Raw genomic sequence first — 20,177 nt, forward strand, 5'->3', positions numbered from 1 at the left:
TCACACTGATGTTCTGATATGTCTAACTCTTGTTAGTATTTATTTATTATGAGACAGTGCTTTTTATGGTTGTAATGCTTTCAGAGTTGTAGCTTTCTTCTGGACAACTTTCTGCTTGTTTTTGAAGATACTGAATTTGGTGCTGCTCATCAGTAATGATTAAAGATAAAATGGAAAAATTTCAATGAGTACCTGAAAGCCAAACCTGTTTTCACCTCTACCAATGTATATTTGCCTGCATTAGAAGGTGTCATTACTTAGCTGTAAATTGGGCTAGAAGACAGAAAACATGCTTTTAAATAGTCTATACTAGAGCATATCAGGTGGCTTGTAAGTTATTAATTAATAACTACCAAAGCAGAGGGAATATATGGCTTCTAGATTGAAATTAACTGTTTAGACTGATAAGGAAGTCTTAAAAAATCTCAATTCATGTGCAGTAGTCAATGAATTGAACCACAGGATATATGTTAATTGTCCATGTGACTTGATTTCTTTGTTGCTCTTTTGGAAGTTCATCCATGTCCTGATTTGCTGAGGCTTAGCTAGGTGGATACCTACCTGTAGGAGTGATTATACATGTTTTCAGTTTATTTATTGTGAACAGATTTCACTGATTTTTGTTAGGTTTTGTCTCAAATTTACTTACAGGAAACTGCACTTACTTATTAAGAATTAGTAATGATGAAGGACAACTGCTACCTTTCCTAAATATAATGCCAATAAATGTTCCTTTAAATGAAGGACTTAGCAGGCTTGCACTTTCAAAAATATTTTGAGGCTTCTGTTGCTGAATTTTTATCCTTTGTTTCTCTTCTTGCTTCCTGTTTGATTTCTGTTGTCTTCAGACATGAATTCTAACATGCTTCTTTACTATTTTAAGTCTTAAAATTATGCTTAGATTCAAACTTTGGAACTTAGTTATTCATGGTGATCTTACTTAGCAGTGTGTTAAAACTACATTAAAGATCCATTATCTTTAAATGTCTGTTTTCCTCTCATGGTTAGTTGAGAAGTTGTCATCTATGAAAGACGTGGACTGGAATAACTTTGTGAAAAGAGTGTGTTCCATGCTTGAATCCAGCGAGAAGAATACAGGAGCAGCACGTTCTAAACTGAACTTACTGTACTATCTGTGCACTTTGGTTGTCCACAAGGAGATTGCAAACAGGCTAATTAGCTCTCAGCTGGTAAGTAATAAAGCTTTGAAGGAATCAACATAGTTTACATATTTGCCATTGTATCAAAAATTAACTGCTTTTAGTTATACTTGAAAAAATCAATGGTCTACTGGCAAAAATATGATGTTGATTAAAGTAAAAAACCAACAAAAAATTATTAAATTCCATGTTAGGATTTTTAAAAGAGCTGAGTAAAACTAATTAGTTGTCTTAGATTTACTTATAGTTTTGTTGCGTTAGGGAAAATGTTAGGGTAAAAATTAACCTTTAAGAAGAGTGTAAAATAATTCATGATGAAAAGTTAGTCTTTGTAAATCATTAAGTGGCAGATGATACTGTAAAGAGTTCATGTATGAATTATTAAATTAATTTTATTTGGTAATATGTCTGTAAAGAATAGCAAGAAGGCTTTCTGAAGAACAGGCAGTAAAACTTTCAGGAAACAGGCCTTCAAGGAGTGAGCATGTTCTCTGAAGAATCTGTTTTGGTGTTTCACATTTCAAAAACAATCTTCTACCAGACAAACAGTTTTATTAATATGCTCTATGGTGATTTAACATATTTCTTCAAGTCTTGCATGTGCAGAAGAGAAACAGACTTATTTCCCCCCCCCCCCATTATATAAAAACATTACAGAAGCTATCTTAAGATGAGCACTTTTCATTTTATTTAATAGGAAGTAAGTTACTTTGCTCTCCTACATTTGTAGTAAGGGACCTAAGTTGAAAGCTGAGATGTGTTACTGTTGGATGTAGGATACTAAAGGCAGAATTGCACTACCAAAAAACTGGATGAAGAGCATTTAGGTTGGAAGCAGTGATAGGTCTTATGCCATAACATTCTTGTGAAAACCAGAAAGAGAATTGCTGGGATATGTATTCTATTATCACAGGAGAATTTGGAGTAATGGGAGCAATAGTCCAGTAACTGAATAGCCAATTAACAGAACATTTTGGAAATTAGTTTGTAATTATGCAGTTTGGTTCTTAAATGGCTGATTATGTATGTTAACATTCATTATTCTGGTAGTTGCCAACTATTTTGATACAGAATTATTTAATATTTGTTTTATAATACTATATCATGATCTCTGTGGTTGTAGGTGAAAGAATCAGACCTTTTTTCTATAAATAGTGTTATTCAGAATGAAAGAAAATTCTGACATTCAGCTATATGCTTAGTAGTTTAGTTTAAGGCAAAAATATAGAAAAAAATAATATTTTTCTATTCAGGCTGTTTTATTTCTTTAATCAGGGTTTGCACAATATCTGCCGTATTTTTCTGTGATAATTCTCTTAGCAAATGTTATCCAAACACATTTTTATGAAATTACTGATATTTTGATTTCTTGTTTATCATTTGGAACTATCAGATCATTGAGATTCACTGATGTTTATTTGTCTTCTTTAAACGATAGTTTCCTATATTGATACAACAATTGCGTGCAGCTGCCAACTGGGATGTGTAAGTAACAATTATTTTCAATTAATATGTTCAAATACAGACTTGTTGCTGAATTTTATTAAAGATATTTGTTAACAGGTTATTTGAGGAGATTTTTGGCCTGTCAGACTGCTGTGGTATCTGACTGGAAGCATGATGATATAAAGTGGAATTTTTTCATATTGAATTAATATGTTAATTCTACAGGACCAAAGATTATAGAAAAACTCTAAAATTTTATGTAGATAACATAGAACTTAGTGCATCAAAGAGAGTTACTTAAAGTCACTAAATAAAATAACTCCATGCCACAATACTTTGCCCACAATAACCCCCTGCAACGATATAAGCTAGGAACGGTGTGGCTGGACAGTGTTCAGGTGGAAAGGGACCTGGGGGTGCTGGTTGACAGTCGGCTGAACATGAGCCAGCAGTGTGCCCAGGTGGCCAAGAAGGCCAAAGGCATCCTGGCCAGTATCAGGAATGGTGTGGCCAGCAGGAGCAGGGAGGTCATTCTTCCCCTGTACTCAGCACTGGTGAGGCCTCACCTGGAGTATTGTGTCCAGTTCTGGGCCCCTCACTTTACGAGGGACGTTGAGATGCTTGAGAGTGTCCAAAGGAGAGCAACGAGGCTGGTGAGGGGCTTGGAGCACAAGCCATATGAAGAACGACTGAGGGAGCTGGGGTTGCTCAGCCTGGAGAAAAGGAGACTCAGGGGTGACCTCATTGCTCTCTACAACTTCCTGAAGGGTGGCTGTGGTGAGCTGGGGGTCGGTCTCTTTCTCTGGGCAACAACAGACAGAACAAGAGGACACAGTCTCAAGCTGCGCCAAGGGAGATACAGGCTAGAATTAAGGAGGAAGTATTTTACAGAAAGAGTGGTCAAATACTGGAATCATCTACCAAGGGAGGTGGTAGAGTCACCATTCCTCGAAGAGTTTAAAAAGAGACTGGATGTGGCACTTGGTGCACTTGGTGCCATGATCTAGTTGAGGTGTTAGAACATGGGTTGGACTCGATGATCTTAAAGGTCTCTTCCAACCTAGAATTTCTGTGATTCTGTGATTCTGTAATACAGTAAAATAACTATAATGGCAAGTCTCCCTCTCCTAAATCTGTCATTAATAGTTCAATGTGATAGTGCCCTCTGCTGTTTCTTTCATAAAAGTTGATTTTATTATTCCATTTTTTTCTTTAAATGGAACATTAAAAACTGATTTGCTGATGCAGATTTAATTTCTCTTTTGTCCTCTATCCTGAAAACTCTAAATTATCTGCAGGAGTTTTCTGTATTATATAAAAACTGAACATGAGCATGACTATTAGTAATCCTAACAAACTAAAGAACTTTCACACTTCAGAGCTAGAGGAAAGAAATGTCTTTATGCATATATTTACTGCTAAATTCGGCTGAAACACTGAAATCTTTGTATCAATCTTTATTGATACAAAGAAAAGAGAAATAAGAAGATCTGAGCTGTAAATAGGACGCCAAATTTTTCTGCCCTTAGCAACCTGTGTGGAATATAAACAAGATATAATTGTTTTTGTAGTATTTTTATAATATATTTCCTACACCTACAAAATATTTATTTGATACACAGACGTGCTAACATTGCTCGAGTGATTGGTTTACTGGCATTACACACATCTGAACTTGAAGAAAATGTACCTGTTTCTGAGGTAACTTTCTTTTTTTTTTTTTTTTCCAGCTGGGAGTTTTTTAATGCTTTTACTAGTCATATCAGAAGCTTTCACAGCATTCTTTGTTTTGACCCCTGCTTTATTTTTAACTTATATGTGTAAAGTGTATATGATCAATTAATTAAATGTATAAATTTACCAGTTTATTCCATGTAGTTGTAGTTCTGATCTTTACTAACCTGTGACCACCAATGATAAAACTAGCATTTTTGTCTTCTTTTTATAAAATCAAGTAGTCACAGTCATACTTTTCTGCATGTGGAAGAAGAAACTGTTGACACATTTGGTTATCCTGAAATGTAATTATTGTAAATAGTATAAAATAGTACGACTGATTCTTAGAGAATTTTTTTCAAAAAATAATTTATTGAGAGGGACTAATTTGAGGTTTCTCACAGTTCTTGAAGAATGTGTCTAATGAAGGGGAAATAATTTTCTTTGGAGAAGAAAAGCATTTTTAGTTCTTGTTTGATATTACATGGTCAGTAGCTGACTTAAACAGGAGACTGATTAGGTTAAGTGTCTTACTGTCCTTTTCTTGCATGTGACACATGCACACAGATTGTGAAATCTTGACAGTGTGTGCTATTTAATGTCTGTTTCAAGTGTGAATCTGACATCATTTCCTCTTCATGAGGTGAAGCCGGAACTTCAGTTTAGTGAGTGTTTGAATGTAAGACCCAACTGCTAAACACAAGCCATAAATAGGCCTGCATGCTGTGCAGATCTAATGTAGGAAAATACGATTAGTGGTCAATACCTGACTCTTTTGGAAATGCAGCTAAGGAAGTTTTTGCTGGTTTAGGTACCTCTGGTTTCTTCTTAATGAATATTAGAAATTATTATCTTGCTATGTTGCCATTAACATTGCCATTCTGCGGTGAAAGCAGAACTCAAAATATTATTGTTGTTACCTAGTGTTTGCTGTTTGTTTTGTGAAGTTCCAAAGTGGAATATAAGTCCTTATTTCAATACTGACAGTTTCACAGCAATTGAATTCCTGGTCACAATTTAAGTATGCTCTTTCATGTGGTAGATTTTTTTTCTGATATTTAACTTTTTAAAGTTAAAATTCTCAAAAGTGATTTTAAGATATCCCTATGGCTTTTGGCTTCAGGTGTTTGTTCAGGTGGCTAGCAGTAATATGTTTAGCAATCGCTAAACACAGCAATAGCTAAACATATTTCCCTAGCTTCCTAATTTCCATCAGAAAACACACATCTGAGTCAGCATTTGTGTTTAAAAGCAATAGACAGAAGTAGTTATAAGTTGCCACAGGCTCCCAGCTGGGTAATGATTAGCATTGACTCCATGATTGTCAGCAGGCTGATCAATCACTTTATTATTCTATACTTATTAAGAAACCCATTGCCTTACAGATGCAATACAGGTGGACCCAATTGGTCCTTCCATCTAAACACCATCACCATTGGCCAATTAAGAAACCACCCTTTGATAAACAAATCTCCATAAACAAAACTCCAACAGGTGCAGCAAGTGAAGATAAGAACTGTTTATTATTCTTTTGTCTGATCTTCTCACAGCCTTCCCCAGGACAATGCCTGGGAAAGTTGTGCATTGCTCTCTGTGGCCAGAGAGCTGCTGCCACAGTTATGCATTGACCTGTAATATTATTTTGTTCAAAATATTTCCAGTGCTTTTGTTTATTTGAACATAGAAGTCATTCACAAATGAAATTTAGCATTTTTAGAAGTATCCGTATACGTCAAGAACCAAGTCCAAGACCAGTGACATTTAAACTGAAGGACTAGAATGGAAAATTAACTTTAGTTTTACCTTTCTGGCCCCATTCTTATGTTAATTAAAATTACTTTTTATATACATTCATTGAGAAAATAAGGAGTTTTAAAAAAATTAAAAGGTCTGAGTTAAAAATGCATCTACTGTGCTTTATATAATGACATTCATTCCAAATTTTTTTCTCTCAAAGTAATATCTCTGAACTAAAAAACATTTTAGTTCTTACACAAAATTAGAATGAGGAAAAACCATCGAATTCTAATGTCTTCATGTGTTCAAATTTATTTTTGCATATATAATGTAAAATCAATTAACTGTAGGCAGTACACAAAACTCAATAGTTCATTTATAGGAAAAACAGGAAGGAGTCATTTAGGAATTTCTCATCTAGAGATGTACTCCCCTCTGCTCCCCTCAGAGGAATCTGTGGGTTGGTTGAACATTCTTGTTAACTGTCAGCTATTTTATGTTGTATGATGCTTAAAAAACCCCACCACAAAGCCAACTTTTCTATCAGCATTAGATACAGAATTAAATATAATGCTGTAATTTATCCTCTCATATGAGCCACCTGATGCTCCAGGTGAAGTTTATTGGTGGCTGTTGTGATTTAGGAAATGTCAGTATCAAGTGTCTTGAGCTGAACAGCATAATCTAAAACGACACCCTGTGATCCAGGTCTTACAGTCTGAAGATATAGGAGATCTGTATAGGAGATCTGTCTCTTGGTAGGGTGTTTTGTGTTTTCCTTCCTCTTCCATTCCTAGTACCTTCTAATTTGATTTGAGAACTGTTTAGTTTTTTGACCTGTTAAATAGAAGTGATCTCCTTTAGCTCCTAAATTTGTTCCCAAGTGTGAAAAGTCAATTGAGAGCTTGTGAACATGTGATTTTGGAATTATTTTTGCCCCATATATGTGCTGTGCTATTTACATCAAGCTTTCTTTCTGGTTGTTATCACTCAGTCATGGCCCCTTTACAGTTTTTTTTTGTTACCTCATTATACAGTCATCACTTACTTGTGATTTCTTTTGTACTTTCAAAGTAGCACAGGACCTGGTAGAGACTCGTGCAGGTTGCCACTGTTGGCCCTTACATATTAAAAAGCTAACTCTTTATTTCTACCCCCTACTGCCTTCTACCCTCTTAGACATTTATTTAAGGATAGTTCCTCTATCCTTGAGGTTGAATCAGTACCATTACAGTTTTGTTGTTGATGTTGTTAAAATGGTTTTATAAATAATAGTAGCATTAATCCCTAAAGAGGCAGAAAAATTTTAGAAAAGAAAAGAAGCCTCAACCTCATTTTACAGGCTAAAATAAACTTTCACATAATGCATGTGAAAAGCCTTTAATTTATTTGTCTTTGAAAAATTAATGTTTTGGGTTTTTTTAAAGGTTTTTTTTTTTTTTTCAAGCAAGCAGGGCACAGCAGTTTCCTTTGAATATAACCACCAGAGGTCACTAAAACACAAAATAAAATGCAACTAAACTACTGTTTTACAGACTAGAGAAGCAGGGAACTGTGTACTATCTTTATTCTGCTGATGCATTCGAGTATGTAGGTCATATTAGAAAAAATTAGAATAAATGAATATTTATATCTGTAAATTCAATTGTGGTTGTTTATTTCCGGTTAAGTATTTTTAAGAAGTATAGTGCATTGATTAGAAAAAATGACACTGATCTTACAATACAGTAGAGGAATTGATCTCTTGTATAACTGCAGATGAAGACATTTTATGTGAAATTTCTTCTATTGTGCAGCTGCAATAAAAGATTTTAATAGGTCATATGTTTTTTCCTGACTTAATATAATTTTTCCCCCTTAGAATTGCCCTTTATAAATCTGAAACATAATTTCCTCTTATTTATTGCTAGTTATCTTAGGAAAACACCTGAACTTTAAAGTTTTATTTTTGTATTTGGATTTTGAAACTGGTTATTAAAATTCAGTGAAAAAACCCCATTCTTTCTAGGATTCTGTTCTTCATCTTACAGGAAAAAAATTCTTCCATACTTAGGAAGGCTTGTTTTGATGTATATCTCATTTGGTGAGCTATATATTAACAGAAGCTATTGTCCTTTCCTTTCTGTGAATATACTGGCCCTTTGCCACCTAGGATGCTGCCCCTCTGATGTGACATTTCAGACTCAGTCTATTATTTTACTAAGAGATGGTACAGCAACTTAACAGTTTGCCTCCATGTCAGGGAGCCGTGTCCTTCTCTGTCTGGAAGGACACCACCCTGTAGTTGTTCTATGTCTGGCCTTTTTGGTGGCAAAATCTAGTTATTTTCCTTGCCTTTCCCAAATTTGCTAAATGGGGATATCTATCTCACCCTGTGGCCTAGGCAGTTGTGCTTGTTTTTTAACAGACCTCGATCCACTGTTCTGCTGAGTATTTAAAGGGTTCAGACAACCTGGTGCAGCCTTCACACTGCAAGCTTCTTTGCAAACCTTTGGTTTAATGTATTTCACAGACAAATTAATAAATTGCATAGCCCATGAAGGATGACAGCATATCAGAAAGTCTTCATAAAACTAGCTTTGATTGCTTTGTCAAGGTGGTGAAATATCCAGATTTCTGTTTTCATCCAAACTGAAATTGCATTTAATTTGAGCCTTTTAATTTCTGACCTTTTATTAAAGTACAATTTAGTGATTGTTTTCCACAGCTGGAAAGCAGCTATATTATTACAGGTGTAGTTTTATGACCTGTTACTCTTATATATACTCTAGCCAGCTCATTGTGTCTACTTGCTCAAGGTCTACAGTTTGTTGTCATTCAAATTCTTACAGAATACCAATTTTAAGTCAATTTCCTAGCTTAACCTCTCTGATAACTCCTGTTTCTATGCCTATCATGTCTGCTCATATTGTAGTGATTTCAAATAAAAGTGGTTTGATTCAGCCATTTATTCCACAACTATTTAGTTTTAAGTTGTTTTATTGTAAAATGACTTTATAAGTCTTCTCGAAAATTATTATAGTTTTAGTGTATCCTTGTTTTCTCCAAGGGCCCTTTCCTTGTTTTGATCTGTCTTATATGGAAAAAAAACCAACACAGAACAAAACCTACCCAAATTAAAAAAATCTGTAGTCAGGAGATAAAATCTGTAGGACAATGTGTATGAGTATTTACAGATGTTCATATATACACACATATTTTGTAACTTGAATAAAACCTTACAGTTATCTTTCTGACATAATCTGGATTGTTACTTAAAACTTTCATAACAGTGAGAGGGGTTCCATTAAAGTTTTTTGAATGACATCTAGTAAACTTTCAACCTATATAAAAAATTTATTCAATTTATTTTCAACAACCTGGTTCATTGAATTATAACTTGCATACTTGCCTGGGGCACGTGGAAGGAAAACAAATGAAAAATTGACATTTATCAAGTAAATTAACAGAAACTCATGGTGTGTTTGAGAAAAGTCCTTCTGAATTAATAAACATAAAATGGAAATATAATTAAATTAACAGTGCATATACGTCAAGCATGGCAATTCTGGATTATTGGAGAAAATATTAAGACCTTTTATCATAAGTGAAGATCCTTCTTTTTCCTCTCTCAAAAAAATATTTTTATCAATCCAATTAATTTGGCTTGCTTTATGTTTGAAGTCCAAAGCAGGCTGGTAGTAGAAAACAAGGAAATTTTCACCTAGAAAGGAGAAAACATACATTGCTGATTGCAGGATTAAATCGCTTTTTGCAATTTTCTTATATTAATTGCCTGACTGAAGCAAAGACTCTACCATTCTAAAAGATATTTAATTGACACTGTTTTCATAGTCCATTAAATTTGCTCTATTTTCTTTGATGGGTGAAATGGTACATTTTTCCATTAATATGATGTCAGTGGTGCTGCCAGTAGATATGTTTGTAGTTATTTTCAGTTTAGTTCTTATGACAGTAAAACTGCTGTGTTGTTTTTAGTTTTTTCTATAATTCTGTTATTTTTGGGATGATGATCTGTGCCTCTAGGATGCTTTCCTTCAGCAAATAAATATTTATGTCTCTGGAAGTGATATGTATATATGTCTTATTTGTCATATACACTGAAGATACGTTTGGGGTATGAAAGGCTGGGTGAACTAGAAGGAATAGAGTTTCTGTAGTTAAAATAACTTAGCAGAAACATTTTTTTTCCTGTGGAAGGCATGAAATATTTGCTTTCCTTACATTGCTACAGTATCAGCAGAAGCATCAAATACAAACAGAAAAAGAAATGAGCAGTTGTCATTCTGTCCATGAGCAAGAGAGACCACATGGAAAAAAATCTTGTGCCTAAGCTTCTTGACATAAAACAAATTATTTTTTCCATTAGCTTTGGAAGACAAGCGACAATATTTAAGGCCTTAAATATTTTCTGACATTATTCTGATATTGTTTATGTGATGTTTGCAGAGTCACATCATATAATATTGCAATTCTTTGTGGCATGCTGTAGGTTCCTTTCTTTTTAAATTAGATTTTTTTATTAGACATAGCTGAGAATTTGGTTTTAATGTATTTTTTGGTACTTTAATTTTCTTTTACACCAAGCAACTTAGTGTCTATGGAAGTTGTTGTGCAATTTGCACACTGAACTGTTTAGTTCTTACAACGAAGTACATACCTTAAAGAATTAACCTGAAAGAGAGCCTTTCTTCCACCTCCATTTGTCTTGCACTTGGGAATTGATCCTATCATAGGCTGGGAACCAAAGAAAATAATCCAGCCTTTTCCTCTAAAGCACTTGCTTGATTGACACTATTAGGCTACAGCATGTTTTTGTGATAGAAATTGCACACTGGTAGTAGCTGAAAAGCCTAATTTCCTGCTGCCTTCTGATTACTGCATTAAAAGACATTCAAACCAGGCTTAGTGTTAGGCAAGATCTCTTGTATATAAGTTGTAGTCCTAGCTTTTCTTCTAAGTACCAGACCCTTTAGCTATCATCTGGGAGGGAAAAAATTTATTTTAGTATGAATCACATTTAAAAAATAATTCTTTAGGGAACAACTGTTGTTGTGTCCAGTTTGCATCTTCATTGAGCAGAATGAAATAATTTGCAATACCCAAAGGGAATTAATTTCAAAGAAAATTTGTGGAAAATCCCCTCTAATTTTTTTAAAATATGAGATATTCTATGTAGAAATAATCAATCTAAAATATTCTACATGTATATTTTATCAGTGGGCATTTGTCTTTGAGTGTCATCAGCAAGGCTCCTAAAAAGTGGATGGAAGGCCTACTGCTTGGAAGAAGATGACCTAGAGTAACTTCAAATCAATTTATGAATAGAGTAAAAGCAAGGAAGAGAGGAGAAAAAAGAAAAGGAAAATAGCACTTCCTTGGATGGTCCTGCTAACCCTTATTCTGTGGGGACTGATTTCCAGTTTTAGTTTGCATTTTTAGATGTAAACCAGCTTCAGTTGGTTGCCACTGACTTGAGTTTTCAAGGGAGAAATCTTTGCTTTTTGGGGTCCTAAGCAATCTTTTTCTTTGCTTGCCTTGGACAAAAATGAAAACAATCTCTTTGCTGTTAGAGGCAAATATTTTTACCTGGTCCTTGCTCTGAATAAAAAGCTTCAAACTTAAGGGCTGGGGTAGAAATAAGATGTATTCATGAACTGAACAAATCTGCTACTGAGCTCATATGACTATATGACTGTCTTGACAGACTGGGAGAAGTAATAACATTTTTTTCCTTAAAAATAAAACCCAGCACTCCAACAAGCAAATTCCAAAGCTTGTTAAAAGTATTTTTATGTCTGGTTTTGAATTTTTAGTAAACATACCTGATTTATAAGTTAATTGCTTCTGTTTTTTTCTGATTTTATCCATTTGGGACCTTGAATTGATTCCAAAGTAAACTGAATCTCCTTTTGAGTTCATGACATCTGATTTGACTACTCATCTACTAAGAGCTCTTCCTCCAGCAGTTACAGAACAGATAAGAGTTTTCATAAAGAGTCAATTTTGCATTGTATCCACCTGGAAAAACGTTACACTTCTATCTTCTATTTTTCCCTAGAGGAGTTCTAGAGGAGTTGCAATATGTAGTTGTTGGTTTTGGGGTTTTTTTTTTGTTTGTTTTTGGTTTTTTGTTGTTTGTTTGGTTGCTTTGGTTGTTTTTCCTCCTTACATTCTGGACAGCATTAATGCCACATCCATAGTCTGGCAGTCAGATTTCTCTTCAGTCCTCCTTACTTCATGACCCAGTTTGAGTCAAGATGTTCAGAGAAAGCTGGCAGTTTTTTGGTTTTTTGGTTTTTTTTCATATACCCTTTCAAAGATGAGTGCTTGAATACTACTCTAGATTCTATTCTGGGTAGTGGCACTAAAACCATGGCATACTTTCTCAACCTGGTGAGAGTGCTTTTCTCAGAGGAAAGTCAGATTGCTTTGCCATTATTTGCCCACATTACATGATGCATGTGTACTCACAAGAAAATGAACTAAAATATAGTTTCCATTGTGCTTGAGACATAGACAGCTTTTAACACTGTGAGGATTTGCAGAATTACAGAGATATTTTAATTTCCACTAATACTTGCAGACAATCATATTAATAGATCAAAGATCTAGAAATGTTGGAAATCTGTGCATTGCCACTCTACTACTTAAGGTATAAAATACCTTCTTTATTGAATGTGCTGTAATTTTCACTTCTGGACTCTCAAAACAGCAGGGAAACTTCTGGATATGGCTTGAAATAGATTGAGAATCTGCCACAGGTAATAGATCAGTTCCACACACTATTGTTGTAAATTAAGGCAATGACTGTCCAGATATGACATTTTCTTCTTTCTTTTCTTTTTATGACTATACTATATCTACTCAGTTTGACAGCTAGGGTAAAAGGTGTAGGTAATTTATTAAATTTAAGATGCTTTTAATAGACAGCGTAGGACTTGCAGTTCACTACTATTTACTTCTATGAAAGGGAAAATGTAGGCAGATTGAAAAGAAAAAGAATATACTCTAGGTAAGAAGGAGACTTTTGTCAGTCCATAGTTAAAATAACTCTGATATTTCTGTTGTGCATTTTCCCACATAAAATTTGGTACATTCTTTACCTAAAATTTATTCCACCCTTTACTATTGAATCAAAATGTCTAAGCAGATTTTTTTTTTCAAGTCTTATATTTTTTTCTTATGAAAGGATGAAAGAATATTTTAAATCTTGTGCAAATCAGTCTTGTCAAGATTAGAAATGTCCTTTCAAGAGCAGGAAACAGTTTTGTCTTCCTCGTTTTAGGTAATTTAAAATGTGTTTGTGAAATCATGAACACTTTATATTATATAAAAATAAATTTATTTTATAAAAATATTTGTATTTCCATATAAATGTGCTTATAATACAAACAATGAATCACATCTTCCTGTTCCATAGCTTCCATTGCAAAGGACACAAGAAGATCTTAAATAGGTGATTGGCACAGACCCTCTGCCAGTTCAGTATGTGACATAGTCTGTGAACCCCATTTCCTGCACTTGTGAAATATTTGATTATTTAATTGTGTTCAGTGAAGGGAGGGAAATCACAGGGCAATTCTGTACTCTGTCTAGAGAAAATGAGGGCATTATCTGAGTGTGGTAAATAAAGTCTTATATAGAAGAGATTATGAGTATCATCTGTAATGTGTGGTGACTATTTCATGTTCAGTGCCTTCTGCCACAGTACTTAATTCTTCTTATGGATCTTCTTACAGTTACCAAAATTAACCCTTCATGGAGAAATTTATTATAATATATGAAGATGAGAACTATAGGATTTCATGCTACTTCTGTTTCTCTTTAACAAAGATGTAACAATTTTAGCACAAGTCAGTTACCGATAGCTCAGATTTCTTCAGACATATCTTCCCTCTTGTTTAATAAAAGTTTTTTTCAAATAAAAACCTGAATTTATTGCAGTGTTGACTAGATTTTTGGCAAGTTTTTTTCTTAGTGCATAAGGAAAATTACTTTTTCATTTAAATTTTGTTAACTCAGTTTTATTTATTTTTTCGTTCATATTTGAGGAAAGAGTAGGAATTGGATTATGATTACTTCCTTTTCTTATCACTTTAGAATAAAAACAATAACTAAAATCTCTTCAGAATGAAAATAACTTGTCCTAGAATCTTAAAGGAGAGTGACAAAAAATAATTTCTGTTCACTAATACAAAATATTGTTCTTGGATTTAATTTTCATTCATTTTAAATCTTAAATTCTTAATTTTAATGACAAAAAAACCCCCCAAAACAGAAGATGGATAATCTACTCAGTATATTTAATATTAATGACTGTTTTGTTAAACTTTTTGATTGAGCGGCAAGGCAGCCAAACAGAACTTAGTACAAGTGAATACAGTGAATATATAATTTACTACACAAAAAGGTAAATTCATCATTCTATTTAATAGAACTTAGGATTTAGAGAATTGTAGGACTTCACACATAAAGGTATTTAGATAATGTGTCATCAAAATTTTCAAATATATTAACCATGCATTGAGAAAACAAATATTGCAGGTGCAAACCAATATTAGTATTGATATAGAGTTACCTGCTGGTTGAGATTTACCATTAAAACTGATAATTTTGAGCAGACTGCATTGATCCTCTACAGCAGATGTACAAATTGATTTGTATTTTCTTCAAGTTCTGCCTGCAAACGAACAAGTGTAAGTTAGGTGTCACGATGATTTGATGTCCTTAGCTAGAGCCCACCAAGAAATATTGTCAGCAGCTTGTGTTTTCATATAGTTCATCAATTTTGTGTAGTTAAATACTAGCTCGTGGTGGGTTCACCCTCAGTCTAAAGGGGCAAAGTTGAGGGATGTTAGTGGGTATGTGTAATCTTTATTAATGCCTCAGTGACAAGCTACTTTTGATGGTATTGATTCCACAGTCAAACTGGTTCTCAAAATACATTTCATCACAAAAGCAAGAGTAATTCTGCATAGCTGTAAAAAGAAAATATAACAAAGGTGAAAATGCTGTCATTATGTGTTCATCATTTGGTGCAGAATTGCACTTGAATTAACTTTACTACTACTTTCTCAAGCTGACATATTAGAATCTTTGAAACCTACTGATACGTTTGTTTCTTAAATATGAAAGTAAAGGTCTCTCTGGAATGGCAAGATAATTAAAGTTCCTGAATAAAATTTGTAGAAATGCTCTGAAAGCAGTTTAAAAAACCAGTTAATGAGCATAGCACTACTTTAAAAAAATGGGGAGAAGGTCAAAGTTTGTTTAGTAGATCTTTTTACTTTGATTTGAAGACTGCATTTCCAGTTTTGATGTGATTTTGCTGTACAAAGATTGGAGTTATGAAGCTGCTAAGGTCAGAAGGTGAAGTAAAACAAGGGAAATTGAGGATAAAAACTCCATGGTGCTCCAGAGAAGAAAAAGTGCTTTACTGCCAAATACTTTTGCATGGGAAAGTGATTTCTTACTAGGTCACCTGCACAAGATGAATCAAATTTTCTAATTTCCTTCCACTTCATCTTTAAAAATAACATATCTATCTATCTATCTACGTAGACACACACGTGTATATGTATAAATGCTTTGCATACAGAAGTTCATGAAATACAAAAAACTAAAAATATATGTCCAGTTCTTACAAACTAAGTCACCTGTAAACTTAGAGATCAGAGGACAAAACTTAAATAGTTCTTATCCTTTGATATGATATCTACACAAAGGACATCATTAGAGGTTTCTTGTTGTTTGTTCTTTTTGTAACGAGGTGGTAAGAACTCCCAGATCTTCTGACAGAAACACAGGAACTGCAAGTAGGCCTTTCTTTTCCTGGCAGATCTATTTCTGTTGTCCTGAGGGAACTGAAAGAACAGATAGCTGATAATTTGTCACCTTGACTAATTTCTTACTGCATTTTTCTCCATATTGCATATATAATGTTTTGTAATAATTATTTTTTCTTTCCTTCAATGCTTACTAAATCCCTTGCAAACGGCTCTTCAGCATAAGTAAAGAGTGACTAAGTAAGATGACATTTGAGATAAAGCTTTTTACCTTTAGCAGTACGTTTTGCTTGACAAAATATGTGAGTTGGTCTATTGATTGATTTTTTTAATTTAGGCAATTACACTTTTAACTGAGCTAATCAGAGAGAACTTCAGAAACAGCAAATTGAAGCAATGCTTTCTACCAGCACTTGGGGAGCTGCTTTTCCTCATAGCCAGCAAGGTAAGACTGCCAGTGATCCTTACAAACTTGGCAAATGTGAAAAAATTTGCCATGGAAAACTAGACCAAAAAATCAAATTAGTTAGTTATTTGTATAGTCAACACTTTCTTGTCCTGTCTTCTCTAATACTTATTCTACTTTAAGAAACATGCTAATACCATCATTTACTTCATTTGACGTTAATTAAACAACATTCTTCAAGTGTAGAATTTTAACTTCATAGAAGGATTTAATCAACCACCATAAACACTGCTGGCCTCCAAGTGGCAGATCTAAGGGTTCAAACATCTAAGCTAGAGATGTTGATTAAATAGGTTGTATGAGGACAGTCTATAATATCAATAAATTAATATATTCATGTATCTCTGTATCTAGTCCATATTAAATCTTACTGAAGCATGGTTGGATTCACAGCACAGTGGAAAAGGAAATGAAATTATCCTGACTAATTTCACATGGACGTGTGTTTATTCCTGATTAAAGCTGATTTAAACCTTCAGTCTAAACATAGTAGATATGCATTAAAAATAATTGGAGGTTATTTATAGAAAATACTGTCAATATTAAGAATTGGAGTTGACAGATCCTTTAAACCATCATATTTGTTTTTTTCCTTATTCTAAGAACAAAATACTCTTTTACTTAACAGAAACAAAAGTGTCTTCAAGCAGAAAAAGTCTAACATTGTCTTCTCTGAAGCCTTTGTATTATCTGAATTATCTAATAGCTCTGAATGCTGACATGTTAGTTGAACTAGTCTAAGGGGGTTGGTAATGGAGCAAATGTGGCAAATGAATCATTACTCTGGCTTTAGTTATGGCTTTCTGCTGAATTTCCAGGTTTTATTTTCTTTATCCTCTAGCTCCTTTGCATGTTCCACAAGGTTTGGTTGCCTTGGTTTTTGTAGAATAACAAGCATTGTCCTATTTTTGTTGGATGATTGCCAAAGTATTTGTCAAATATGTGCTCACAGAATTTATAATGTGAAATTATGTTGTGAAAAATGCATCCAGAGTCACAGTTTATATGTTTTAATACTTGCTCGGTTTCCTCAGGAGGATAGATTTGTACCTGCTATCATCAAACAAATGAACTTAAACTTAAAACTCCAACTTGAAAATTATATTTGGCAGGAATATTTTGCATGGCTTGATTTTATTTTGAAATTAAACTCTGATAGCTTAAACAATTTTGTTAACACTGGTTGTATAATACCAGAATGATTTGCACAGATTTTTTCCATCTGAAAATGTGACCTGAAAAATTTTTCTGTCTGTATATGAATTTTACAATGTTTGAAGCATTACACCTTGCATAGAAGTGACAACTCTGCCACGTTTCAAGGTTGGTTATATACACACACACACAAATATTAATGCATTGCATTATGTTATAGCTAAGAAATTAATAGTGTGTAGGAACAAATATTTGGACACATATGAGCTCAAGACACCATGTCTTGGTAAAATTTCAAAAATACCAGTGTGATATATATGCTTGGAAATACTAACTATTCGATTTTTTTTTAAAAAAGCACTTTTCATTTTTCTATTCTATATGTACTTCAGAATACTGTAGTGTTGTAGGCATTTTGTTGCTCATCAAACTGATGAACAGTAGTGCTGTATGACTTTGCCAAGATCATATAGCAAGTCAGGGGTAATATAATAAATGAAACCAAAAAGTTTATTGCCAACTTATATCTTTAAACAGCAAAGCCTTATGACTTGACTAATAAAGAAAAATAAATCATAACTGCATTTAATTCATTAAGGACTATACACTTGGGTTTTTTTGTTTCCATCTTTTTTGTGCTTTCTTTGGCCTGCTTGATTGTTTTATCAAACTGCTAAATATTTTCATTTAAGCTGTAAGTTTTTGAGGACATATCTGGTCTTATTTATTCATTTATTCCCTCTGGGGTTTTGTGAAGTGTTTCTGGGTCCAGCCACAATTTTTATATGAAATAATGGTAAAGAGTATTTCTTTTTCATGTGAACATTTAGTAAGTCATAAATTATCAAATACTTCAAATCAAGTTCAGCTCTTTAGGTGCAGGGTGATTAATGAGGTAAAATACAAGATCACTGTTTGCACTTCTGTGGCTTAGAAAATACTAGGAAATGTCCAGATAGTTGTAATGGTCCTGTGCATTCCTAAACTCTGATATTGTGTGGGTACTTGCTTATGAGATCTCATAAGTAAGATCTTACACTCCATCTCTGCATTTTTATTCCAAACAGAAGCCAAGAGCAATTCACAAGTAGCATAAGCAGACTCCAGGGAGCATGTTCTCATACTCTTGAGTGGATTGCCTTGGGGGAAATCTTTCAAGTTCTATGTAATATTTTTATTAATTTTGTGTTGTTTGTGTTATTAGGGTGCAGAACCTAAAGTTTAATCAAAATCAACATGGGCTGTGAGCAAAAAGTGGAAAGATTCCCCAGTGTTTGGTGATATATTTAGGTTTATTAAGTGTCAAATGCTGTCTGTTATGTTTATGTAATTAAGAACGGTACTAAGGTTCATACTCCTTTTGCCTTTTAAAATTTCTAAATAGAGATTAAACCTTGCACAAAGTCTTTAATCAGTTTGAAGAATGGAAGAGCTATTAATGTTTTAGGATTGCACAATTTCTTAAGTCTTTTTATTTTATATCACATTTAATATGTATGGTTACAAAAGACCTTGAAAGAATTTCTAGTTAAATTAGGTGAATACAACGAGAAACAGACCCATGCAGTTCCACAATAGATTGTCATTTTAACTCTGTTTTGACTTTTAGTTTTGTCCTGCCTCTTCCAGGTAGAAAAGATTGCACCTTTGCCTGTTTGAAAGTAACCTACCTTTACTTTCTTAGAACTTGGGCTGTGTTTTCTTAAACTTACACACAACCCCTTGGAAGGCAAATGTTGATTACTTGTCAGCACGTTCTTACTCAGATAAGATGGTGGAGATAGAATGAAGTGGATTTGATGTGTCTGTAGGATGTCCAGCCACTCTTGTTATTACTGTTTATATTGTCCCATACATTCTAATACAAAGTTAACAGAAAAAAAAACTTACAAATGGGATATTTAACAGGCCCATTTTCTCTATGGCTATATGTGGCAAATAAAGTTTTGTTTTCAATAAAGAAGGAAAATTAATTTTACTAGATAATTCAGTAGTAGTCTTCCATGTTAATTAGTCTGCCATGCTTTAATTAAAGGCCTGAAATGCTCATATCATATATATGTTGAATTACTGTAAGCCATGCAGAAATCAGCAAATTTAGAAAGTATCATTTATTTCTGCATCATTAACCCCTACTTTGCTTATCCTATCCCTTTTATTGAAACCAGTTTGTTAGAATGCTAAAAATAATTTGAGAATATAATTAATAGAGTTCATAATTGTGTAATTTCTGAAGAAATTACTGTTTGTCATCCTTTGTCTACTTACTAAAATGAGTTTCTTATTTTATGGCCTGTCATCTTCACACTGTCTAATGCCTATTATTTCTCACTTTCTTTCCCAAAAGAGGCTATATTTTTCCGTCTTTCTGTGTTACTAGCCTGGATATGGAAGTTGTTGCAGTTAAATCTCAGTGATATCCAAGTGTCCCCTTTTAAATTTAAAATTTTAAAATAGCCTATTGCAGGGACAGGGGGATGTGAAGTTCACTTGTAATGGAAGAATTAAGCCCTTATTCAACTAGCAGTGAATTAGCCTAACAGGGTGATTTCAAGGAAATATACAGTAAGATCTTCAAACAGTGTTCATATATTCTGAAGGCTATACCATACAGTATATTTTCTTAAACACTCTCTTTGTATGACTTTGAACATTTTTTTTTCAAATTACTTTTTACCTACAAAAAAGAAAGTTGACTTTTTACCTACC

General features: G+C 33.6%; 1 protein-coding gene across 1 annotated transcript in view; it reads left to right on the top strand.

Annotated features, from left to right (window-relative positions):
- ULK4 (unc-51 like kinase 4) overlaps positions 1–20,177 on the top strand; it is a 211,562-nt gene that overhangs the window by 20,669 nt on the left and 170,716 nt on the right. The window contains exons 15-18 of the mRNA XM_058026927.1: positions 1,009–1,190; positions 2,599–2,645; positions 4,229–4,307; positions 16,185–16,292. Of these exons, the coding sequence (XP_057882910.1) occupies positions 1,009–1,190; positions 2,599–2,645; positions 4,229–4,307; positions 16,185–16,292 (416 nt within the window). The remainder of the gene's footprint in view (positions 1–1,008; positions 1,191–2,598; positions 2,646–4,228; positions 4,308–16,184; positions 16,293–20,177) is intronic.

The sequence above is a fragment of the Melospiza georgiana genome, chromosome 1, assembly GCF_028018845.1.
Source record: "Melospiza georgiana isolate bMelGeo1 chromosome 1, bMelGeo1.pri, whole genome shotgun sequence".
NCBI lineage: Eukaryota > Metazoa > Chordata > Aves > Passeriformes > Passerellidae > Melospiza > Melospiza georgiana.